Below are 26518 nucleotides of genomic sequence, written 5' to 3'. Positions count from 1 at the left end.
CCCGTCCTGGAATCAGCCATTTCTCTAAGAACCATGGTTCCTTCTTTTGGAGAATGTTACTAGAAACCACGATCAGGGCACCAGGTGTGCCCCCTGCAACTGTGGTGCCCCTGCTTCTGGGCCCTGGAGCTGACAGCAAAAGGAAATGCATGTGTGTATACTAGCCCACTTGCACACACAGACCTGTAAGTATTTCCAGAGTATCCGTCTGAGTCTATATGAAGCCAAACATGAGTTCATGTGAAGGTCCCAGCTCTAATCCAGCACACATGGATAGTTTTAGCCTTACCTGTCTGTAGTCTCCCCTCCAGCAGTGAGGAACCGACCCCCGCCTGCCATCCATTTGAAGACCCGGACACAAAACTAACATGGCAGACAAACAATGTTACGTGAAACTACAGATGGAGAATATTAGACAGCGTCTTCTGAAATAAGGCAGGGAGAAACTCTGGCATGTATATATGAGACAAATATTTACGGTTCACACATCAGTGCAAATCAAATAGTACAGAGAAGCACACTTCGAAATACTACTTTCTAATTCTTAAGCATGAAGAAGCAATTCTGCGCAAAAAAAAATTTTTTTAAACAATTACCACTAAATGTGCTAAATAAAGGGTTGGCTTTTTTTCTTTATGTCCAAGGAGGGTTCAAAGGCACACAATACTGTCACCTATCAGTGAGGTACTTCTAAAAACTTTCCCCCAAAAGACCAGCAGGCTGCTTCTGCCACACCCCGGAGCCTTGTCGGGGTGGAGAGGATGTCTCCACACACCACAGGGCCACCAACAGCGCTGAAGTCTCCACCAAGGAGAAACCAATCAGGATAAAAACCGGCTCGGTGCCTGTGATTCTTCTGCCTAAGACCCAGAGATTTCTATCTAGCCTGCTGGTGAACTTGTTTGGTAAAAGATTATTTCGTACTTCAGTTCATTATCTATCACATATGATGAATAAGTAAATTGTTTCTTATCAACACATTCTCTCCCACCAGTTCGTGGACTCAGTTACCTCAGAGCTTTCTAGATAATCTGTCCCTTTCTCCCCCTGACATGTGCTTGTCGACCACGTGTTCAACAGCCCCCGGCATCCTCAACCCTTCCCTTCCTGGCAGCAACATGCAAGTGAGCACGGCAAACAGGTGCACAGAGGGCAGTGAGCCATGGGGCCCACCCCGCGCCAGGCTCTCTAGGGTTAGAGATACAGGCCAAAGTCTACAGCATCCCATTTCTCTCAACAAAGCCTGAGGAAAACCAAACCGTCTCCCTACCTTCAGTTGGAACCACCGCCTCGGCAGATCCCATTGGTGCCCTGCCCCTTTCCCTGGAGGTACCTGACTTGACTTCGGATGGTCAGCGCCCCTGCCCTCTCACTGCTAGAGTGGCTGCATCACCAGCGTGGAAGGCCGCAAGCAGCAGGGAGCAGCTCCCAGGGCAATGACGCGGACCCCTGCCCTTGCCTTGGGGTGGGGGCTGGGGGTGGGGGACGCCTCAGGTGAGAGTTTTAAACCAGCCCCAGTTCCCAGGAGGATGAAACTCCAGTTGCTCACAGTGACATCTAGTTTGATAACATGCCCCTTAAAGGTGGTTCTCCTTTCCTGTCTCACTTCCCCCGTCCCTGTAGTGGCTGCTCCCCCTTCCGAGTTAACCACCTCCACGCAAACCCTTGTCTCGGGGTCTGCTTCTCAGGAAGCTCAATAACTTCAACAACGGCATGTGCACACTCTCAACAAAGTGAAGAGCGAGCCGGCTGGCCACAAGCATTATCACAGAGAATGTGGGCGCTCAGGTCAGCCAGGCCTGGGTTCACAGCCCAGTGCTGCCACAGACCATGCGCCCAACCCTTAGCAGCTTATTAAGTCCTTTGACCGTTCATTTCTGCATCTCTATGATGGGTCTGCCTAGCACTCCTAGCACTCAAATAACATTTGTAGAAACCATCCTGCCTACATTATCAACATTTTGCCATCTACTACTGTTTCATCAAGATAACTTGACTGTTTCAAGAGACTCTTGTACAAAAAGATAAAAGTTGCAAGTAACTTTATCATTGAGCTCCAAAACCTCCCATAAAACCCCTCAGCTTTACAACAGAGAGCATTGAAGACATAACCCTAACATCTCTTTGAATCCCTCCTTTCAAAATCCTCATCTTGCTGTACTCACCAATTCTGAACTATTAGGGTCACCCAGTCCCAACATGACCGGCATTCAAAGAACTTCCTGAAACCAAAATCAATCCCAGTGCACACCTCGACTTTGGCCCTCTGGCTGGGGGGCCACTTTGATGATGGAAGTAGTGTTTCTGTTCCCTTCAGTAAGCAATAAACTCAGCTTGAACTTATCAACAGGCTCACGGCGCCCGTATTCCACATTCCTTCAATGAATGTCACAATGGCACTTTTTCTCTTAAGCTTTCCCCATTATCCCCCAATTTACTTAGAATTTAAGAAAGGCTGAAATTTAATCACTCCTTAAATTTTCCAACAAATGATAATCAAGATTTCTTCACATGCTTTTGGGTTTGTTTGTTTTTTTTTTTTTTTTTTTTTTTTTTTCTCTCTCGCTCTTTAAGAATTCTGGACAGAGAGCTCTTTCAGAAAGGAACAAAAGGTGAGGAAACCTTGTACCAAAATGTATCAAACGCATGGCATGGCTGGGCCTGTGTCAGTGTTGGACTTCCTACACAAAGATGCTGCTACTAACTTAGTATCACAGAAGAGGTGATCGTTTATGCCAGGAACTGTGAAAAGTTAAAAATGTATGCATTCAGACCTTCTCTGACCCAACTTCTTTTATGACCAACATTTGACATCTGCAAGAAGGTTCACGTAGGTTACTGGGTACCAAGCAGTGAAATGAGCTGTCTTCGTGATCCCCTTTGTTAAGTACTGAAACCACATCTCGACTTCATTAGCCCACGTTCTCTCTGACGTCCCAAAGCAGAGACAACCATGTCAGGCTGGTCCTGGACAGAGTGACTGAAATTAACATGGTTTCATTGACTGGAAACCACATTCACCAACCACGTAGACCCCTGGCTACAACTTCTTTTAGCCAATAAATCGTAAGTATAAATCTTTCCTTTAGAAAATCTCCTAGTGTAAACAGACTTCTTTGATTATGGACAATCACTCTTTTCAATAATTTTTTTAATTTTAACAATCTCAGACCTATAAAAAAAATGACTCCCAAATCACCCAGATTTCCCAATTGCTAACATTCTGCCACATTTGCTTTCTCTCTCTGTACATGTGTGTGCGTGTGTGTGTTCTCACACACATGTGATTTTTTTTAAACCACTAAGATTAAGTTGCAGCCCTCATGTCCCTTTAACCCTTCAGTGTGCATTTCTTAACAAGTACATTCACTTACACGACCATAATAAAATTATCAAAATCAGGAAATTGAATATTAATAAAATATTATCTAATCTATGACCTTACTCAAATTTTTCCAGTTACATTTTAAAAAGGCTCCTTTCAACTTATATTGCCTAGAACTAAAGTGCACAAATTTTTTTTTTAAATAATCATCTAAAAGTTCTTCCCAAGAATAGCATGACCACTATCCATCTCAAGATGAAGACAAAGCTTCCTCTCTAGGGTCATAATCAAAACCATCTTTTCTTATAACTTAGCACTCAATAAAAATGCAGTTTTCTCTACTTGCCAAAACTCAGGGAACAAAAGCTCTCTTTTCTTAATTAAGAAGAACAATAAGTTAATTTACAGAAATTTGGACAAGTCTCTGGAACTCCCGGAAATCATCTAGGGGGTGTACAAAAATCTAAAATTCTTATCAATTTGTTTATCATCTGTCTTCAGATTGACAAGAAAGAATCAATGAAAGATTAATGGTTCAAACTCTAAAAGAAGTCCTTACTTAAGAGTTAAGAATCAAAATTAGCAACAATTTCATCCTAAGAGTTAAGAATCAAAATTAGCAACAATTTCATCCTAATAATTATTTGGATTGGATCTTTAAAATAAGATTATTCTTAGCTGTCAGCCTGCGTAACTTTAAATACTGCTCTAATATAAAGAAAACCAATAGTGTTATTCAACAATATAAAAGTAATATCTATGTTCTGTATTACAGTATGACTGCATTAATTAAATAACAATCCACAATATATTTGCACTCACAGTAGACCTAAAACAGCATGACTTGTCTCTTAAAAAGAGAAAAAAGAAAAGAAAAAAAGCATTAAGAAAAAAAAAAAAGCACTATGATACTACTGTTTTAAAAATGTTCCTCTATCTACCCATGCATCCACCCCACTATCTTTAGAAAGATATACATATGAAAGTGTTAATGTTATTTCTGGCTGATAAAATTACGAAATTTTACTTTTTGGTTACCTAAATTTTCCATCTGTCACCACAAACATGCATAACATCTAAATTAAAAGTACTTCAAAAAATTTAGGGTTCCACAATGAAAGCAATAAAACTATCATAGGAAAAACAATGAGAAAATTTTTGAAAATGAAAGGGATAAAGCAAGGAACACTTTAATATACAAAGAATAAGTATGATTCTAGAAGGCTGACTCAGGGTCTGCAATGGACAAGTGGTCAAAGAACACAGATAATTTACCAACTACTACACTTGCCACAAATAACAGGACTACAGTGTAGTGCCCTATCTCTCTTCCATCTGATGGCTGAATATTATGGAAAATAAAAGTTAGACCAGACAAATAAAGACCACTTATCTCTAAAATGCTTTGATTCTAGTAAAGGCATTTGGTTGTGATGGGTAAATTGTTTTCCTGATTTCTATGGTGTTACTACTCTAATCAACTTGGCATCTCTTTTGATTCTGCAGGTTTTAGAGTTACTGAATGACACTGGCACTAACCCATGGATCAGTATACTTTGCAATAGCCTTCTGCCAAGTTACCAACAACTTTATGAGTTTCCAACAACTTTATGAGTTTCCAACTAAGTGATGAAGTTATGCTTGAAGTGAGCCAGGGACCGTATTCATATTCAGATACTGCATTTCAAAAATTTAAGTAAGATGAGCCATTATTTTTAATTTTTACATACCCAGAGAGTTCTTTTAAACATATGTGGACATACGTTTTCATCTTCTACCACTGATGTGCATATATATAAAAAAATTTGAAATAAATTGGTTAAAGTGTTCCTAAAATGCCTTCAGACTCAGAGCCCCACTCTTGTTCATAATGTTTGGACTCAATATCTCTGATGTCTGAGTTCCCCCTCACAAAGTCATCCTCCGTACTACCAAAAGCACTGAAGACAAAGTATTTCTTAAAATTACTTGACCATTGTCTCCAGGAATTTCATCTAAGGCACTGATACCCATTCTGCAAACCGAACTCTTAATTTTGTTTCTTTCTCAGGCACATCTCATGACTGGAAGATAAGTAGCTTATGTTCAAAGTCAGTAAGAAATGTCTGACTAATTGATATTTGACACCCTAACAATAGTCTTTCGCAACAGATGAATCAGTCAGGCTGTTGACTACTTTGAAATTTTTTCCATCTATTCCAAGGGATTTGACCATCTCTCTGGCCTTCAGTAGGTCATGGAACAAACAAGCAATCCTTTGTACACAGCTCACTAAGAAAACATAACTAGTCTTCAGATACTTGTGCGTATCTTTAGGTCCTGTGAATCACTTGACTGTTCTTGCAAGAAAACATGGAATTGCAGTCTTCATCCAAGAGTAAACACTACCTTGCTAACATCAAACTTACACCCTGCTATCCTTTTTCTTACTTTCTTCATCCATGATAACCTTTTTTCTCATTATCTTGCTGAAGACATTTTAAATGACAAACCAATGTAATGTTACCAATATGTGTAACTGAACTGAAACTCACGCACTGGCAAGTACATCAGGACATAACCTGGCTGGCAGCAACTGTAAGGCACCAATGATTACAGTACACATCACAACTTCAGACATTAAAATGTGTAACAGAAAATGTACACCTTAGAATCAATCAATCCTTTACTTAATAAAGGTCTTGCAGAGACACTAGACAGGAGGTTTTTTTTTTTTAATGAGCGACAGATTCAATTCTTCAGGAGTTTGATGAGTAATAACAGGAATGACAAAGATAATCAAATAACTGTAATACACGGTAAGATTTGATTTAGATAAAGTGCTTTGGAATTCAGAGACACTGCTATAGGAATTCACGGAGGAAGCTGAAATTACTTCCTGCTTAGTGGGAAGAATAAGAGAAGACAGATTGGAGGAAGGGCAGAGAAGAAGGGCCATCCAAGGGCAAACTTAAGAAACCAGTGATGGAACAGTGTCTTAAAGGAGGTGGGTGAATCTGTCTTAAGAAAGGTCTCTAGAAATGTCTTAAGAAATTTTTCTCTTACAATTAACAAGAAAGAAGAGGTCAGAAATTACAAGAAACCTTAAAATGGAAAGGACCTGGAAACAGGTCAGATTAGCTGCCGTGGTGAACTGGGAGACGAGGTGTTCACTCTAAGCGAGGAAGCACGGTTTGGAAGGGGTGCTGGGAAACCCGAGAAGCCTGCGCCTCAGTGGTGTGGTGAGCGCCCCACCAAGGCCAACTTAAACGAATTGTGAATGGAGCTAATCAGCCCAGCTCACAACTTTCTAAAGATCAGAAGTAGGAACAAAATGATCAAGGACTAAGAAGGCATTTCTGAAATACGCGGTCATGGAGTCCCAAGTTTTACAGTATTACTGACGAAAATTCAACTGATTTGGTCTTTATAAAACTAGAATCAGATATTTATCAAAGACTCCCACATTCTATTATCTCACTTCATCTTCCCAACACATCTGAGAAATCAGATATTCACATATGCTTTTCACAGCTGGAAACAGACTTCAAAAGACTGACTCTCAGATCCCCCAGCAGATCCTGAGCTGAAGTCATTCGAGCAGCTCTCCTGCTCCCCCGTGGCTGCTACCCCTGCACACGGACTCAACAGTCTGCTCTGGAAGCCCTGGTATCAGACCAACCACTACTTTGTTCCCACTCTTCCTTTAGCCTTCCTGAGTTCCTAGATCTTGTAGAAGGAACAGCCTCATCCTTTTAAATTTAAAAATCTTAGACTGATAAAACAACAGAGCAAATGAAAAGGAAGGTATAAAAAAGAACCTAAATAAAGTTAAAATGTTAAAGATGAACATACTTAATATTTATAATGTGTACAACATTTTTTATTCATGCTTGAGATATGAGTAATAGTCACTGGCCACTTCCTCAAGGCAAGCCAGGCACAGCCTCATTTATGGACTCTAAAGCTAAGCCTCCAAAGTGTGCGAGCAAACTCAATGGTTTTGTCCTTGTCAAAACTGCAATGAGAAACAACCCAAATGCCCATCAACTAATAAATGAATAAACAAAATGCATATTTATACAAAGGAATATTGCTTGGAAATAAAGAGGGATATAGTACTGAAACATGATACATAATGGGTGAATCTTAAAGACATTATGCTAAGCAAAAGAAACCAGTCACAAAGACCACAGAGTGTATGATTCCATTTACATCAAATATCCAGAAGAGGCAAATCTACAGAGACAGAAATAAGACTGGTGATTGCCAGGGGCTGGCAGACTGGGGAGGAACTGGGGAGTGACTGCTAATGGTATGAGGTTTCTTCCTAGGGTAATGAAAATGTCCTAAATTGTGGTGATGGGTATACAACTCTGGGAACATACTAAAAATTACCGAATTGTAACTTAAATGAATGAATTGTATGGCATGTAAATTATATCTAAATAAAACTTAAAAATTTGCCATCAGTAGGTAGTTCCACTGGTCATGAATGTATGGGGGGAGGGGGTGCACAGACATGTATACATGTGTAACTAAAATGTGGAAGAATATAAGGGCTCACTTTAAAAAAAAAATGAATGGTTTAATAATCCTCTACAATTAAATCCTCAGTGATGCCAGTGTGTCTGCGGCCAAGACCCCCATCAAACTGATTCTGTTTCCCACACCCTCCCCACCAGATAAACACACATCTGGCTGCCATGTGTCTCTCCTTTCACCTTCCTTCATTCTCCCCACTCCAAATTTATAAAAATGTCCTTTTTCATCAGCATACTGGAACATTCAGGCATCTCACAACCATGCTTAAAAACCAACTCTTACTTCCCTGGACTCTATTTTTTCCTCCATGTCTACCCTGTATTCCTATAAGACTTGTGTTTAAAAACAAACACGGCCCCCTGGACTTGCAAGAACGGCTTGATCCTAGGAAACTGGGCAGTGGTATCACACTCTTGGAGAAAACTCGGCTCCCATGGGTTTTTTCTTCCCCAACTTGAGATACGATGTTTCTGTACATTGAAAATATTAGGGGTAAAGTGAGAAGATTTATTCTTCCTAATACTTGGTTCTGAATAATTTGAAACTATTTCCCAAGAACCCTAGGAAAGCAGAGGGTCTTTGGATATACTCTTCTTACAAAAAAGTTTTCTTACTTTGATGTTTTAGATTAGACATCAGCTCTCACTCTAGAGTACTGTTAACAATTTTTTAAATGAACAATTATCAAAGGTTAAATAATTTCCAAGACACATTCATATGATGCTGTTGGCATTTGAAATCGGTCTAATTCATTCAGAAGGCAATGATAACAGCTCCCGGGGTCAAAATGATGTTACAGATAAGGATATAATTTAACTCGGTCTTTTAAAAATACATCATGTCTTTAAAAAAAAAAAAATCACTTGGAAAAATGACCTACCTCCAAATCTCTCACTTTTAAAGCTTCTCCATCCATTCTATTTGCTCAGTTAAATTTTTCTTTTTTGTCTTCCTGGTCATTTCTGTTTTCCAGTATAGTTATCTTTATCTCCTTCACTCATTCTCTTGGTAAAAATATCACTGTCAATCATGCTCTGACTCTACGAAAAATATCTATATAAAGGCCACAGAGCAGAAAACAAAGCCCCTTGGAGCTGCAGCACTGGTCTCCAGATCCTGCCTTGCTCCCATCAGGAACCCTGCAAAGCAGTGGACAGAGACTGCGGGGAGGGAAGGAGGGACAGCACCAGGCCTCAAAGCTATTTTTTAGTTATTTTCACCTGTCTAAGCATGCACAGGAAATAGAAATTTAAAATAATCAGCTACTACAAGTTCCTCACCTATTGCAGGACTCTGATTCTGGTGAGGACAGGGCTTCTTCTGGAATATCCGCACAGCTGGGAGAATCATCTCGTCTCTCAGGCTCTAATTTCCCTGGGGAGTCCGGCTTTGATTGAGGGAAGTGGTTTGTTATGGGGGGCATATCCAAGAACTTCATTTTATTATTTTCCTGTCCTAAAAAGGAAAAAATAAATGAAAGAAAGAAAAAGAAAAGAAAAAAAGAAATATTTAAGAGTAACTTAAAGTTTACAACCTCTCTGTGTTTATTATTTCCACAACATTTAATATTGCTATTTGTACTTGGTAAAATAGAAGTTTATGTATCATTGATTCCAAAAGTCTACCAACAGCCAGAGATTAAGAATTAACACTACAATGGTGTCATCTAATTATACTGTCCACTCTATGTATTTCCAGATTAATTAATTTAAATATAAAATTTTCTTTAAAACCAGGGGTGGAAAGGAACTTGTAATTCTAATGAGGCTTCTATTTCCAGTATTACTAAAGAATTCCTACATATTTCAGAGATCAGAGAACACTGATATACATAAGAGACAAAACAAAAAAAGATCAGAGAGTCAATTAATAAGAGAACCACAATATTTGTCACTGACTGCTATAGGGTAGTCAAGCTATCCGAATATTTTTCTAATTGTTACAAAGAATCTAATATTCACTGGGGAAAAGGAAAACTAATCAGACATAACCAGGATTTCTGCTTGATCCAATACATGTCACATTTCTACACATCCCATGTCACATTCTCAATTTCTGAGGTCTCTCAGCGCAGATAAGATAAAGGCTCAGGAAAGCTGGAGTGATGCACACGCAGTGTTTGCAGGAACGTGACATGCAAGGATGAACAGGTATTTGCCAATATGCACGCAGAAAACACTGCGCAGGATTCCTCTATGTCCAGGCCTCCTCTTCACGATGTGTTCCAGGGCTCTGCTGGCATTTCAGCTGTGCTAAGATTCAGGGACTGACCGAGCACCTGACACGCAAGCCGCGTGTGCTAACAGAGCAGAGCCCCCTTTCATGCTTTTGCTCACAGAGATGAGCTTTCACTTGAGGAGGGAAGTGACCTTTAACAAAGGACACTAAAAAGAACTGTCAAGGTTTCATTATAAAGAAAAAATTTATGGAGAAAAAATATGACAAATTCTTCAAACAAAACAAATCAAAAAAACCTTTCCAACTCAATACAGTCAAGATTTTACCAGTAATAATTATAAGTTTTTGTTACACTAGAGAGCAGCATACATCACACAAAAGAATAATTTCTAAAAATAAGTTCCTGATGTTGCCCAGCTTTCGATAAGCCTGATTACTACTGAAACAAAAATGTACCCTCCACTGTTTATCTGGGAAAGGGAAAAAGCAGCTAATTAGGATGACCATCGAGGATCTCTGGGATCTTCTCTGGTCAACAGACACCCAGGATCACATTAAGAGAAATCAAGCTCTCAGTAAACTCAGTGAACCCAGGCAACTACCACTCAACTGGATGGGAGGATGCAATCAAGTTGGCAAACAAGGGAACAGGAATTCAATTTAAAACTATCTTTTACTTTTGTACCTGATTTATATTCTTCTCCTTACTTCCCTCACCCCCGCTTAGGTAAGTTTCTACAGGATAAATTCTCTGGTGTGGACAAATATCACTCAAAAATTGTGGGCAATGAAAGCCAGTTATCCTTCATCTGTTTATGGATTTCAGAACAGAATTTCAAATAAAGCCTAAAAATATGAGGCCCTGACAAGAAACCTCCCCAAAGACATGCAACAAAAACAGATGGAGGACACACATCTTGTTTACTTATACCAGCACTTTAATGAACAGGTTTATTCTAAAGAGCAAAGATTACACTGGTTGTATGATGCTATACGAAACCCAAACCTTCAGTCTGCCTTCCTTTCTCTCGCGCTCTCCACCCCTCAGACACACGCTTTCACACACAGCAACCTACCAGCAGCACTCCTCTCTGAATCCCAGGGACAGCAATATTTGTGCACGTACAAAGAGAATACACAGCCCCTGAGTACAAGTGATTAATCATTTTCAAAAGAGACTCAACCAAAAAACAAAAATGTTCTCCTAATCCAAGATATCACACTGGATTTTCTCAGGAGCTACACTACTTTCTGACAAAACCTATAACAAATGTATAAACAAATTTCAGTTGTTCACAAAGACCATGAGGCATATGCATATCCTCAGGCAGCAACCTGCTAAATGACACTAGGAGAACTTAGCACAAAATAAAAAATGCAATAGCACTAAAAGAATAAAACACTTAGAAATAAATCTAACCAAGGAGGTAAAAGACTTGACTTATATGCTGAAAACTACAAAACACTGTTGAAAGAAATTAAAGAAGATAAAAATAAATTAAAGACATCCTATGTTCATGAATTGGAAGACTTAACATTGTTAAGATGTCAACTAACCAAAGCCATCTATAGATTCAATGCAATCCCAATGGCACTTTTTGCAGAAATAGAAAAGAAAATCTATCCTAACATTCATGTGGAATCTCAAGGGAACCAAACAGCCAAAACAATCTTGAAAAGGAAGAATAAAGTTGGAGGACTCATACTTCCCAACAATGAAATTACAAAGCTACAGTAATAAAAACAGTATAGTACCAGCATAAGGATAGACATACGGAACAGAAGAAGGGCACAGAAATAAACCCTCACACACAGTCAACCCACAAGGATATCAGAAACATTCAATAGGGAAAGGATGGTCTTTTTAACAAATAGTACTGAGAAAACTGGATACGCTACATGTAAAAGCACAAAGCTGGACTCTTACTTGCACCATATACAAAAATTAACTCCAAATGGTCATAGACTTAAACTTAAGAGCTAAAACTACACAATTCTTGGCAGAAAACAGAGGAAAATCTTCACGACACAGATTTTGCAACAACTTCATGAATGTAACAGCAAAAGCACAGGCAACAAGGAAAAAAAAGGATAAATTAGACTTCATCAAAATAAAGCACTTTGTGCATCAAAAGATACTATCATGAAAACAAACAGGCAATCCAGAAAATGTTTAAAGATGTTTGCAAATCACATACATAAGGGATTAATATCCAGAATATTTAAAGCACTCCTAAAACTCTAAACAACCAAAAACAAATAAGCCAATTAAAAAATGGGTGAAGGACTTGAAGAGACATTTCTCCAAAGAAGAAAAATGAATGGCCAAAACCATACAAAAAGATGCTCAACATCATTAGTCATTAGAAAAATACAAATCAAAACCACAATGAGATACCATTTCACCTCTACCAAGACGGTGACAGTAAAAAGAATAAGAAAAAAATGAAAATAACAAGTGTTGACACACATACAGAGAAACTGGAATCCTTAAGCATTGCTGGTGGGAATGTAAATAATTACCATATAAGCCAGAAATTCCACTCTTAGGTATATACATATACATCCAAAAGAATGGGAAGCCAAGACTTGAACCGATACTTGAACACCAATGCACAGAGCAGCATTGTTCACAAAAGCCAAAAGGTGAAAATAACCCATTACAGATAAACAGATAAACAAAATGTGGTATATACATACAATGGAATATTATTCAGCCAAAAAAGGAATGAAATTTTGATTTCATGCGAATCTTGAAAACATTATACTTAATGAAATCAGCTGACACAGAAGGACAAATAATCCATGATTTCACTTAGATGAGGTATTTAGAATAAGCAAATTCATAGCCACAGAAGGTAGACCAGAGATTACCAAGGGCTGGTGGGGGAAGTGGAAGAGAGAGTTATTATTACATCAGTATAGAGTTTTTGCTGGAGAGGATGAAAAAGTTTTGGGTGTAGAGTGGTGATGGTGACCCAAAACTGTGAATGTATTTAATGCCACTGAATTGTATATTTATGAATGATTAAAATCTCAAATTTTAAAATTGGTTGAAGTGGGAGGGTATAGCTCAAGTGGCAGAGCACATGTTTACTATGCCTGAGGTCCTGGGTTCAATCCCCAGTACCTCCTCCAAAAAAACTAAACTTAATTACCTCCACCTCATCTCAAAATAAAATAAAACTAAGATTGATAAAGGAAGAACTAAGAACTTAAGAACTAAGAGCTTAAAAAAAAATGGTTGAAATTAATTATGTATCAGCTTTAGATATTTTAGCAGAGCATTCTATTCAAAGTAAACACCAGTGACCTACAATAAAAATAATTTATTCCCTTTGTAGGATATCTGCGGATCTGCAGCAGTAAGTCCTACACCTGGAAAACATCCTCAAGCTTAAATAACTAAGAAACTTCTGATTTATCATTAACGGCAAGGAAGACAGATTTTAGAAACTGTGTCTTCAGGACATCTCCCAACCATTTTTCCCAGAGGTATAAACCTAGTTTATATTCAACAACTGCTATATGTCTAAAAATACCTTTTCCCATTTCAAATACCTAATAAGCCCAAAATAAATTCCCTTGGTTTTATTATCCTTTTAAATTAAAAACAGTAAATTTCAATATATTTCTGTTTTTAATTAAAGTCTCTTACCCACGCATACAGATAATAGCTTTTCTGTACATTCATCTTCTTTTCTTGTTACTTTTTTTTTGGACGTTCCAACAGTTTTCTTGTATCCTTGTTTGGCCTGATCCACCAGGAGCTGGAATTCATTCTGATGTTTTTTACCTGAAATTTAAAAGACCTTCTCAGTAAAGCAAGGACTACACAAGCTATACGTCTACAACGGACAAGCTGAGCATCAGGAAGCACATGAGCTTGTTCAAGGACAGCGCCCGGGGCCCACCTGCGTGAATTTACAAGGGCAGGAGGGCTGCGAAGACTGCTTTTATATCATCTCCCTTCCTCAGATACAAACGTGGAAACATGATATTCCTAGTTTGCAACTGTAGGTTTCTTCCCAAATCCCACACTCTTTTTCATAAAAGGCTTTTGATATAGAGCATGAAAGATGCTGTTGTCTTAAATATATCCAAAAGACAACATTTTAATTTCCAAGACACAACAGAGTACTAAGATCAAGAGTATTAATGGAGTGTAGAAGCAGAAGCTTTTAGGAAAGTTGGGTTACAGAAAGAAACGATATCCATTTCAATTCCCTCCTTTTCCTTCACGTTTCTTGCCTGTTTCCCATCAGAATCCATTTAACAATCTAAGAACCCACCACCACCACCAATCCACCTTATCCAAGGATATTATAATGACACCAGTTTTCATTTACTACCACTAAAACACCTCTGAAGATAACTGAAGGCTGACCTCTAGGTCACAATTATTAATGTACATTAATCTACTCAATAAAGAGTAGCTGCTCACTGTTAGAGCGTGGACTTTAAGACATCTACGTGTGATTGTGAACCACGGTTCAAAGAGCTGAGGCTGCACTTACTTATCTAGCAACCTTAAACACTCAAGTCATGGTTCAAAATGATGTTGTAAATCCTGAAAAATACATTTTAGAAAGAATCACACTGCAAGTAGTTAAAACAAAGTTTTGAGACTGTTTTCATCCAGTAACCATCATTTTCCCGAGAGCACAATACCAAGGATAACTGGGTTCAGGGAGAAATTTGTGCTTCAGTTGAAAACCATCCATTTTCTAGAGCTAACCTTCCAGGATTCCAGCCATCCACTGCCTTTGAGCTATGTTACAGCTCTGTAAATTGTAGACATCTGATGGCAATGGAAAATAATGCTCGTCTCTAGACAAGCAAAATCCTGTCTGGTGAAATTTCAATGGACTTCCCCTCCCCCCCCCCCCCACTGTGGAAGAAGCTAGCTTTGCTTCTATTTGCATATTCATTTCAGTTTAGCAAGGAGATCCATACACGTGACTGCTCTTTGGACATCAGGGAGAGACTACTCCTGATTTGAATATATTTATACGTATGGTACGTGTATGAAAACTCCCAGTGAAACTAAAGAGTTGGGTTGTAAAGTGTTCGGTAAATTATAACTAAGTTACTGGTTAAAATTTCAGCAAAATATAAGCTGGTCATAAAGATTACTGGAAAAAATTCACTCTTCAGAAACAGGTGAGATTCTATGCAGGATACAAACTAAGTGATTTCTCTTAAGTCCTATTTGACTCTACACACTTGAGAATGAGTACTTTGTACTTCTTCAGCTCCCCAGAATCAATGGGCTAATGACATCATTATGCAGGTTGTAATAGGCACAGGGGTGACACAGAAGTATGGGGTCTGTATCATCTAATCAGACCTGGCCTAGGCTTGTTTTCCTAGTAAAGGCTCCTCTATTGTGCACTTACGGATTGTGGACTTAAGAATTACTCAGGAAACTTGCTAAAGTAATCTCATTAACAGTTAAAGAGGCTTAATGACTTTATCTTCTCAAGTAATAAAGTCCCAGGTTTAAAGGAGATTTTCTTTTTAAATCTAATTACCCCTACAGCTAGGCTGGAAACCAAAAAGTAAATGGCAACCACTGCTCTGCCTTTGGCCCCAGAGGTCCAATAACCCCTGCTCAAAAGATGAACAGTGCCAAGAGATTATGACTAATAAAATTGTTCCCACTCATTTCTTCACCTCATTTTAGGAGTTCTGCCATTTGGCAAGGAGAACTTTAGAGTTTAAAATCTCAGTTCTGCTGGTTAGATGCCCAGAGTTTACCTCTTACAAGCCTGAAATGGCTCAGAGAGTTGTCAGTTCTGATGAATAAGCCCACATTCAACCAGGTCACACTCCTTCTTAAGATTTTTAATACTTGAATCATACCACCCTTTCTGCCTCTCCAAGCTGAAATGTCACAATTTTCTCTAGAGCCAAGTCAAGCCCTTCATGCCCCGACCACCTTAATTCCCTCAGACCGGCTTTCACAGACAGAGTCTCTGGGTCTGCCCATAAACCTGGGGTGCACAAGCCCAAAACCAGGCGCCCAACAGTGGGACAGACTCGAGCCTCTAAAGTGATGCCACTGAGAAACTTACTCAACTACTTTAAGTCATGGTGTGCGTCTGAAGTCAGTGTCTCCCAAAAATCTCATGTTTTTTCATCAACCACCTATGACACGCAGGCAGCTAAGCATGGAAGAAGAATGGATTAACAGTAATGACTAACATTCACTAAGGGCTTATTCATTTAACCCTGTACTCTCCTCACTTTAAACCCATGGTCTAACCCTCAAATGAGCACTCAACACCACCGTACAGCCTCCACCTTTCTCTAGCAAACTCTGCTTTACGTCTCTAAAAGGACAACTTCACACTTTCTCCAAACCTCCAACACTCCCTCTCAGCCCCTCCTCAGCTGGCCTTACACTACTTTGAAAACACAGAGAAGTTCTAACAGTCAGTCTGTCATCTTCCCAACTACTGTTACTTCACTGTGCACATGATCCATCTTCCTCGAAGCTAAAATGAAACAACTTTCCTTGCTGCAATTAAAGGACAATCCCTAACTTACACCCTGGATCCCAGCACTAAGGACTTCTCAGTGATATGATACATGTAATTATCATTTGCTGTATCATCAGGTTCTCCCTCTCTTCTTCTGATTCTTTCCCACTGGCATCTAAACGAGGCTGGGACAGGACTGAGGTTTACAAACTGAGAGTGTCGATTGCGGAAACAACTTAGGTCCAGATTTTTCTTAAATAAAATATAAGAATAGAATGAAAAGTGTCAGAGTGCACTAAAATTGGAAAGAGGGAACAGCCAAGGTGTCCTTCAGTAGGTTAATGGATCAATAAACTGTGGTACATCCAGAAAATGGAGTATCATTCAGCTCTAAAAAGAAATGAGCTATCAAGCCATGAAAAGACATGGAGGAACCTTAAATGTACATTACTAAGTGAAAGAAGACAATCTGAAAAGGTGACACACTGCATGATTCCAACTATGTGACATTCTGGAAAGAGCAAAACAATGGAGACAGTAAAAAGATCAGTGGTCGCCCAGCGTGGGGGTGGGGGAGAAGGAACGTGAACAGGTGGAGCACAGCAGACTTTTAGGGCAGTGAAAATACTTTGTAAGATGCTGTAGTGGTAGGTAACATGTCACCTCACGTCTGTCAAAACCCACAGAAAGTACAACACGAGGAGTGAACCCTAAAAATAAGCTATGGACTTAGCAGGATTATGATGTGCCAATGGAGGTTCATCAGCTGTAACAAATGCACCTCCCTGGTGGGGATGCTGACACCTGGGGAGGTTATGCACGTGCAAGAGCAGGGAATATATGGGAACTCTCTGTAACTTGACCTCACTTAAAAAAAAAAAGAGTAGAATGCATTATGCATTACGGTCTGGATATGTATAACCAAGTGGTTTGGGAAGTCAATTATCCCACTCCTTTTATTTTTTCAAAGTCACTAAAGAAATTTTGAGAAAAAATGATGGAAAACAGTATTTTCTTTTTAAAAATTAAAAAAAAATTGGGGGGGAATTTTTTCTGACGTTGGAGACTTTTAAAGTCAAGGAGGGGGAATATGAACATCATTTGAAAATATCTGAACACAACCTTTAAAAAAAAATGGAATGGGTAAAAATTGTTTTGCGAAACTTACTTCAGTCTTAATGTGTGTGCATACAGTTAGTAGTGATAAAAAATGTATTTCTCACTGTGGGTTGCAATCAAGAGAGATCTGAAAACCACTGGGTTAAGTATCTCCCAACTTAAAAGAATACTTAAAATAACAAAGAAATTAAACCGTCCCTGGACCCAACAGCCACCTCCAGCTACCTCATTTCTCTGCTCTCTCTGACACAGTAAAACTTCCCCCAAGAGCTGCCTGCCTCAAGGTCCCTACTCACCTCAGATTTGGTCTCAGTCAACTCTAAGTGCTTCTATTGCTCCTCTCTGCTGAAACCATTCAGTCACCGGAAGCACCTATGCTGAGGAGGCATCTGTGTGACTGAGTTGTGAGCTCGTCACTTTCTAAATGAACACGCCTTTTACTTGAAACAACAGCAAAGTATGATTATACAGACTTAGATAATCTATTTTCTCAAAAATGAATGAGTTGAGTTGTCACTTGAGGGTAAGCAAGTGACAGTATTTGCTGCCAAAGATAAAAATGAGAGCTTTCAACAGAAAGTCAGAATTTTAGATAACTTATATCCACCACTAAGAGCTTGAGAGTTTCCCACTTAATTTTTCTGATGATGTTAATGACTGTTATTTTTTAGCATTATATAATTTAAATGAAATATGCAAACATTTGTAACTCAAAAAATCAGTATTTTTCAAATAACGAACAAATAATGTTACAAAATAATCCCTAAGTAAAAGATCCATTTGAAGTACACAACAGACGAGTGATTTTTAATGTAATAAAGTAGTACAAAAACTTCATTAATATATCTTCAAATTCCACTATAACTAAGCTTTCTGAAATAACGCTTGCCAAGTTTTAGTGTAGTATCAAAGAACAGCCACAAATATCTAAAAATCTATTAAAGCACTGCCCCTCTCCTCAATTACCCATCTCACAGGCTGGATACTTTTCATATACCTTTATCAAATCAACACATGGCAACAATTTAAATGCAGAAGCTAATGTGAGAATCCAGATAGTTTCTATGGAGTAAGTCATTAAAGAGATTTGCAAAAATAGAAACATTCTTCTCATTAAATTTTTAAAATCAGACTTACTGAGAAATAATTTGCACACACAAAAAATTGAAGTGAATAATCTGATACATTAAAAAGAAACGTAGAGTTATGTGGTTACCAACACAGCCATGAAACAGAAGATTTAAATCACCCAAAAGAGTTCCTTTGTAGTCAGTCTCCCCCACTCCCCTTTTCCCACCCACAGCCCCCTGGCGGTACCAATCTGCTTTCTGTTACTATATTCTTGCCCCTTCTAGAATTTAATATAAATGGAGTCATGCGAAGTGCTACCTTTTTAGTTCGGCTTTTCTCATAGCATAACGTTTCAGAGATTCATCCAAGTTGTTTCGGATGTTTTACAGCTAAGGATTGCTCCACTGTATGAATGCATCGCAAAGTGTTCATGGCTATTTAGGTTGTTTTCAGTTTAGGATAATAAGAATAACCTGCTATAACATTTGTCTGTAACATTCATCATACTGTTCATTTACAACTGCTTAATTTTATTTTTTGTAAATTATACCTTAATAAATCTGATTTAAAAAATCTAGGTGTAGACATATGTTTCCATTTCTCTTGGGTAAATGGCTAGGAGTAGAATTACTGGGTTGTATGGTAGATATATGTTCGAATTTATAACAAACTACTAAGCTGTTTACCTAAGTGGCCATCTCACTTTGCATTCTCACCAGCAATGTGTAAGAATTCCATTTGCTTTACACCTTGGCTGTCACTTGGTATGTCCTTTCTTTTTTTCCTGTTTCTTTTGCCATCAAAATAAGTGTGTAGTTATTATTTCACCGTCATTTTAATTTCTATTTTCCTGAAGATTCATGACTAATGACTAACAAGACTAACCATATCTTTTGAAGTGATTATTTGGTGTTTGAGTATCTCCTTTTCTGAAGAATCTGTTTAAATTTTTTGCCCTTTTAAAAAATATGTCCTTATCATTGAATTGTGAAAGTTCTTTATATAATATAGATACTAGTACTTTGTTAAATACAAATTTTTACAATCTTCTCACAGTCTGTGACTTGCTTTGTCATTGTCATATTTGTCTTCTGAAGAGTAAAAGTTTTTAATTTTAATGAAAAATAATTTATCAAGTTTCCTTTATCTTTTTTTATGATTCGTACTATTTGTGAAAGATGATCATGTTGACTGTGAATAAAAAGTTTTATTTCTTTCTCTCAAATCTGAATGTTATTTCTCTTTCTTGCCTTATCACACTGGCGAGGACGCCAGTACAATGTGAACAAAAGTGGTAAAAATAGACATGTCTACCTTGTTCCCAATCAGAAGCATTCAATATTTCACCATTAAATATGTTAGTTGTAGGTTTTTCATTTATCTTATACCAGGTAAAAGAAATTTCCGTTTAGGGAGAGTTTTTATTACTAATGGGTGTTCAATTTTGGCAAATGCTTATTCTGCATCTACTTATAAAATCATGTAGTGGTCTGTTAATACAATGAATTATATTGACTAATTTTCAAACATTAAACCAATCTTGCATTCTTAGGATAAATCCCACTGAGTTATAATGTATTATCCTTTTAATATATTGCTGAATTTGACTTACTAAAATTTTGTTAAAGATTTTTGCATCTATGTTCATGAGGAATATTGGTCAGAACTTTTTATTATACTATTGTTGTCTGGTTTTTAGCTTCATGGAAACCTTAGCTTTATAAAATGAGGTAGGAAGTAGTTTAGTCTTTTCAATTTTTTAAGAAGAATTTCCATAGAATTGGTATTATTTCCTTCCTTATGTGTTTCAGAGGAAGCCATTTGCATCTGGAATTTTCCTCCTGGGAATGCAAATTCAATTTATTTCATAGATACAGGGCTATTCAAGTTTATCAGTTTCTTCTTGAGTAAGGCTTAGTGATTTGTGTCTTGCAAGAAATTTGTCCATTTAATGTATGTTCTCAAATTTATTGGTATGAAATCATTCATAATATTCCCTTATTATTCTTTTAACACATTGATCACCCACTGTGGATTGGGTGCTCCTGAGGAAACACAACTGTCACCCAGATTTGGGTGACGTGGAAATCAACGTGTTAATATCAACACAATGCTTAGTAATTTCCCCTTTTATTCCTGATACTGGCAATTTGTGTTCCTCTCTTTTTGTCCTAATCAGGCTTGCTAAGGTTTCTCAATTTTGTTCATTTTTACTAACAACCGGCTTGTGGTTTCACAGATTTCCTCTGTCAATTTCATTGATTTCTGCTCTAATCTTAACTATTACTTTCCTTCCGCTTACTTTGGGTAGAATTTGCTCTTCTGTTTCTAGTTTAAGATGAAAGCATAGATGACTAATTTAAAACCAGATCTCTTCTCTTTTCTACTATAATCTCTTAATGCTACACATTTCCCTCTAAGTACTGCTTTAGCTGCAACTCACATTGATAAAATGCATTTTCATTCAGTTCAATTTATTCCCTAATCTGTTTTTACCTCATTCAGTTTATTTGTCAGTTCAAGTATGCTTGTCATCTAAGGAATCCCATTTGGGTCTTTTTAACATCATCCATTTCTCACCTCAGCAGGGCCCTCCTTGATTTTTCCTTCTTCACTTAAGAAGCAAATTTGTAAATTTTGTTTTAACACTTTTATTCTACTAGCTTCGTATCTCTGTCATTCCTGGGTCTGGTTCTACTAATTGATTTTTCTCTTTTCTAGGACCTTATTTTTTGCTTCTTTGAATTTCTGGTAATTTAAATAGGATACTATTAATTTATATTGTTGGTTGCTAATTTTATTCTATTTTTAAATTCTGGAGCACATCAAGCTACTTGGAACCAACTAAATCATTTCAGCTTTGCTTTCAAATATTATCAGGGCAGATTACCAAGAAAAGAGAATGAGAACACAAGCCACAGAGTGGGAGAAAATATGTGCAAACGGATAAGTAAATGACTTATCCAAAATATACAAAGACCTTTTAAGACTCAATATGAAAATGAACAACCCAATTTAAAGATGGGCAAAAGACATGAACAGGCACTTCAGCAAAGACATACAGATGACAAGTAAACATATGAAAAGATGCTCAACATTATAAGTCATTAGAGAACTGCACATTAAAACAATGAGATACCACTATACACCTATTAGAATGGCAAAAATCAAAAACACTAACAATACCATATGCTGGTGAGGATGTGGAGCAATGAGAACTCACTCATAGCTGGTGGGAATGCAAAATGGTACAGACACTTTGGAAGATAATTTGGCAGTTTCTTATAAAAGTAAAGATACCTTATGATCCAGCAATCACACTCCTTACTATTTACCCAAATGAACTAAAATTTATGTCCACACAAAAACCTGCACATGAATGTTTATAGCACATTTTTTCATACTTGCTAAAAGAAGCAACTAAGATATCCTTGAGTAGGTGAACTTATAAATCAGCTGCGGTACATCCAGAAAATGGACTATTATTCAGCACTAAAAAGAAACAAGCTATAGAGCCACAAAAAGACTTAGAGGAAGCTCAAATGTATTACTAAGTAAAAGAATGAGAAGACTATATATGGTATGATTCCAACTGTATGACATTTTGGAAAAGACAAAACTATGAAAACAGTAAAAAGATAGGTGGTTGCTAGAGGTTAGGGAGGAAGGAAGGACGAAGATGTGGAGCAAAGAGTATTTTAGGGCAGTGTAACTAGCTATCCTGTATGGCAGAAGCATAGCATTATATATTTGTCAAAACCCATAGACTATATAACACCAAGGGTGAACCCTAAGGTAACTGTGGACTCTGGGTGATAACAACATGTCAATGAAAGTTCATCAATTGTAACAAACGTACCATTCTAGTGTGGGGTGTTGATTGTGGGAGATACAGTACACGTGTGGGACTGGGAGAAATATAAGCACCCTCAGTATTTTCCACTCAATTTTGCTGTGAACCTGAAACTGCTCTAAAAAACAGTAAATTAAAAACAAAAAAACAACTTTTTATTAGGGAAAATAGAGCAGTCATTAGCCTAGAGCAGAGATTAGCAAATAATAGTCCAAGGGTCAAATTCAATCCATGGCCTATTTTGCATGGCCCTCTAGCTAAGAATGCTTTTGATATTTGATAAACAACTAGAAACAAACAAACAAGAATATCTGATAGAGATCATATGCATCCTGCAAACCCTAAACTACTTATCATCTGGCTCTAAATAATTTAGCCCTCCTAATACCTTTTTGAGGCTTCTGCCTGATGCTTTATATACTAAGACATTTTTTCTACAGCAGCTGGTGATGAATACAAACTGTTCCCTGCCAGAAATTGTTCTGGAACTAATCCTTTTAAGCAGTTCTTTCCCTGGTCTCAGGTAATTCCTCTCGTTCATGGGCAGGTCGCTAGGCAGCCAAAGATTTGACCAGATCCTTCTGCAGATCCTTAAAGCTCTCTTCTCTCTGCGGGTCCCTCTCTTCTGAAACTCTATCCTAGTCACCTTGGCCTCCACAGCTCTGATTTCTGTTGTACCTATTCAGAGATACCATCAGATTATTTTGGGGTTCCCCCATCCCGGGCCTTGATACTGCCTGCAAGCTGCTGCAACTGTAGAGCTTATCACCTGATTTACTCTCTTTCTCTCAGGGAGAACAGTCCTACCTTTTTTCAATATTTGAAAACCCATTGTTCTATACGTTTCACCTGATTTTCCAGCTTTCAGTGGAGGAAAGTAAAGTCTTGGTTATTCCCTCTGGGTTAGGAGCAGAAATCTCCATTTATTTAAATTTTTGGTGTGTTAGGGAAAGTTTTTTTGTTTTTTGTTTTGTTTTGTTTTGTTTTACCAAAACAAGTTATTTATTATTTATGTCAACATGTAAAGGATTTACTGTTGCTTTTAAAGGAGTTAATAAATACTTTTGAAAATTTCTCAGTTTTAATTTTTCTTAGACCATGTGTTATTTGGAAGTGTATTATTTAGTTTCCAAATATTTGGTGATTTTGAGCTCCTCTCCCCATCCACAACCCTCTCTCTCCTCCCCCACCTCCACCCCAGTAAACGGCATCACCATTTATCCAGTTGCTTGAACCAAAAATGTAGAGGTCACTCTTGATTCCTCTTTCAGTCATCCCCCATATTAAATTCACCAGCAAGGACTACTGGTGCTACTTGGCAAGTCCACCTTGAATTGTCCGTTTTACCTCTGCTACCATTCCAGCCATGGCCTATCTCTGGCCTAATTCACTAAAACAGCCTCACTTCACTCAGTCTCTTCTCACACATCAATATCACCTTCTTAAACGTGCCTTCCTGGGCCAGCAGATCTAAGACAGCAGCTCCAACACTTTCTACCCCTACCTTAAGTTTCTCCATAGCACATATTTCCAGCTGACACATTTTACTCATCCATTAACTGTCCGACTGTTCCCATTAGAATGTAAGCTCCGTGTGGGCAGAGACTTGGTCTGCTTCCTTACTGTTACATTCCCAATACCTAAATATTGTCTGGGATACAGTAATTGGTGATCAATAAATATTGCTTGGGTGAAAAACCTTCAGACTGGTTTTCTTACTATTTCTTGCCACCTTACAATTTATTCTCTATTCAACAGATATCATGGTCTTTTAAAATATAGATAAAATCATTATTATTTGTCCCTCTAAATTCTCAATAACTTCCCACTATACTAAGAATAAAACCCAATATACACTCTTACAAGGTCTTACAGGACCTGGCCCTGTCTTCCCATACACCGTTCTTCCCCTGGCTCACTACACTCTAATCACACTCACCTACACTGTTTCAACAACAGGGCCTCTGCCCTGATGTTCTCTCTGCCTGTGAATGGCTGCTTTTATTTTAATTTTGATTTTTTTTTTAATTCATGACTCATCTCAAATGTCAACTCCTTAAGAGAAGCCTTTTCCTGACTACATTATCTAATGCCCCTATAATTTCTATCAAATTACTCTGTTTTATTTTCTTTATAGCATCTGCCACCTAAAACTGTATTATCATTTGCTGATTTATTATGTTATTTATCTGTCTGCTGTTAGAATGTAAACTCCACGGCAAGAGAGATGCATGTATCTTGCTCACTGCTATATGCCCAGTACACAGAATAGCAGCTGGCACAGAGTGGATGCTCAATGAATATTCATTGAGTTCACGAACAACCACATTAAAAAAAAAGGAACAAATTAAGCTAAACCGCCTTGCCTACTTAACAAGATTAGGTTGGTACTACTCTCAGGAAAAGTTTCAGGAGATAATCCCAGAGTGCTCATTTGGAGGTTTGTTGTTTCCTGATAGAGTATAAAACTATAATTTACCAAGGTAAAGAGCATGAAAATCCCCAAGATACATCTGTCACGGCAGTTAGGCAAGTAGAGTAACTACTTCCGCCTCTCGTTGGAGCAACTCACAGTCTTAATTAAGAAGACTTATCTGAAGCACTTGATATCTGAAATCCACAGAGAACTCAATAAACTCATTTGATTCAACTCTGTATGAAATACAGTTTCTACAGATTGGCAACTAAGGCTCAAACTGATTTCACGATTTCCTTCCTCTACTATGAGGAATTCATGAATATAAATCTATCCGAAAGATTGCTAAAGAAAATAAGAAAGATATATCATCACAAAACTACCAAAGTAACTCATGCATAAAATTAAACTTTTTTAAAGCATTGTGACCCGAAACCCAGAAAAGAGGTTCCCAACATACAGGTCACGCACTCAGATTCAAAGCACAGCACAGTGCAAAGAGCTTAAACTTGATCATTGGGAGGTTCTGGGTTTAATTTCCACCCTGCTTTTTACTAGCTATGTGGGCCATTTATAAGTCCAATAATGAATCAGTAGTAAAAGTAATATTTCCAGTTACATGTGGGCTCAAAAAATATTCCTCCATAGATCCTTTTACTCAGGTAATTTCCTGGAAAATGTATTCCACTGAACAAGGAAAGAGAAGAGGTAGGTGTGGATCCTGGACTAAGTGAAAGGACACAGGAGGGAGGAGAGAATGCCTTGAAGGCTGCTGAACGGAAATTCCAGGGTAAGAGCAACCAGAGGAGGCTGGGGAAGAGCAGTAAGAGAGGCTGGGGGCGGCGGTGGGCACGCCGTTTCCGAGAAAAGAGTGAGCTGATAAACAATCCACGTGTGCCGATGTATTAGTAAGTGATTTACATTTCTGATGGAAAGTTTGGAGATAGGTTAATACTAGATAAATAGAAATCTAAGCAAAGAAAATTATTAGTTATAGGAAAAAAGAATATTTTCCTTAAAGGACTTATAACTGTAGGGGAAGAAAAAATAATTTTCCCTCTAACCTTCTTAGTTCTTAGCTGAGGCCTTATAATAAAACACAGATTTACATGAGAAAAACAAGCAGGAGTTTATTACCATGTACACCTCACATATACATGGAAGAAACGCAGAGAAAAATGAGTACCTCTAAGCCACTCAGAGATGACTTAGAACACTGGCCTAAATGCTGTCTTCACCTAGATAAAAAAGAAAAGTGTAGGGGAGGCCAGTTATGGGGAGATTGCCAGGGAAAAAAATGCAGAGAAAAGCAAAGTCTTTTATGTTGATTTAAGTCAGAGCTTTCTCCATTGACACAGAGACTAACTTACCTCAAAGGAGAGACAGAAGAGGAGGGACAGACACCTTCATAATTATGTCTTGCACTCAGACTAACGGGGCAAGGCAGAGAGCTTTGTTCCCGCTGCTTCTCAGCTGCCTTCAGCTCAAAGTAGTACGCCACAGGGGCCCAGTCTGGGCGCACACCCTGCTGCCCCGCAACACCACAG

The 26518-nt window shown here is 38.1% G+C and overlaps 1 protein-coding gene across 3 annotated transcripts in view; it reads right to left on the bottom strand.

Annotated features, from left to right (window-relative positions):
• Nucleotides 1-26518, bottom strand: part of RAD18 (RAD18 E3 ubiquitin protein ligase) — a 100022-nt gene that overhangs the window by 25649 nt on the left and 47855 nt on the right. For all 3 annotated transcript variants that reach the window (XM_010984978.3, XM_031470789.2, XM_031470790.2), the window contains 2 exons: nucleotides 13686-13823; nucleotides 9130-9304 (listed from right to left, as the gene is read on the bottom strand). In XM_010984978.3, coding sequence (XP_010983280.1) covers nucleotides 9130-9304; nucleotides 13686-13823 — 313 coding nt within the window. The remainder of the gene's footprint in view (nucleotides 1-9129; nucleotides 9305-13685; nucleotides 13824-26518) is intronic.

The sequence above is a fragment of the Camelus dromedarius genome, chromosome 17 (genome assembly GCF_036321535.1).
Source record: "Camelus dromedarius isolate mCamDro1 chromosome 17, mCamDro1.pat, whole genome shotgun sequence".
Taxonomy (NCBI): Eukaryota; Metazoa; Chordata; class Mammalia; order Artiodactyla; family Camelidae; genus Camelus; species Camelus dromedarius.
Note: the sequence above shows the minus strand (reverse complement) of the source record. Positions and strands in the feature narration are given on the sequence as shown.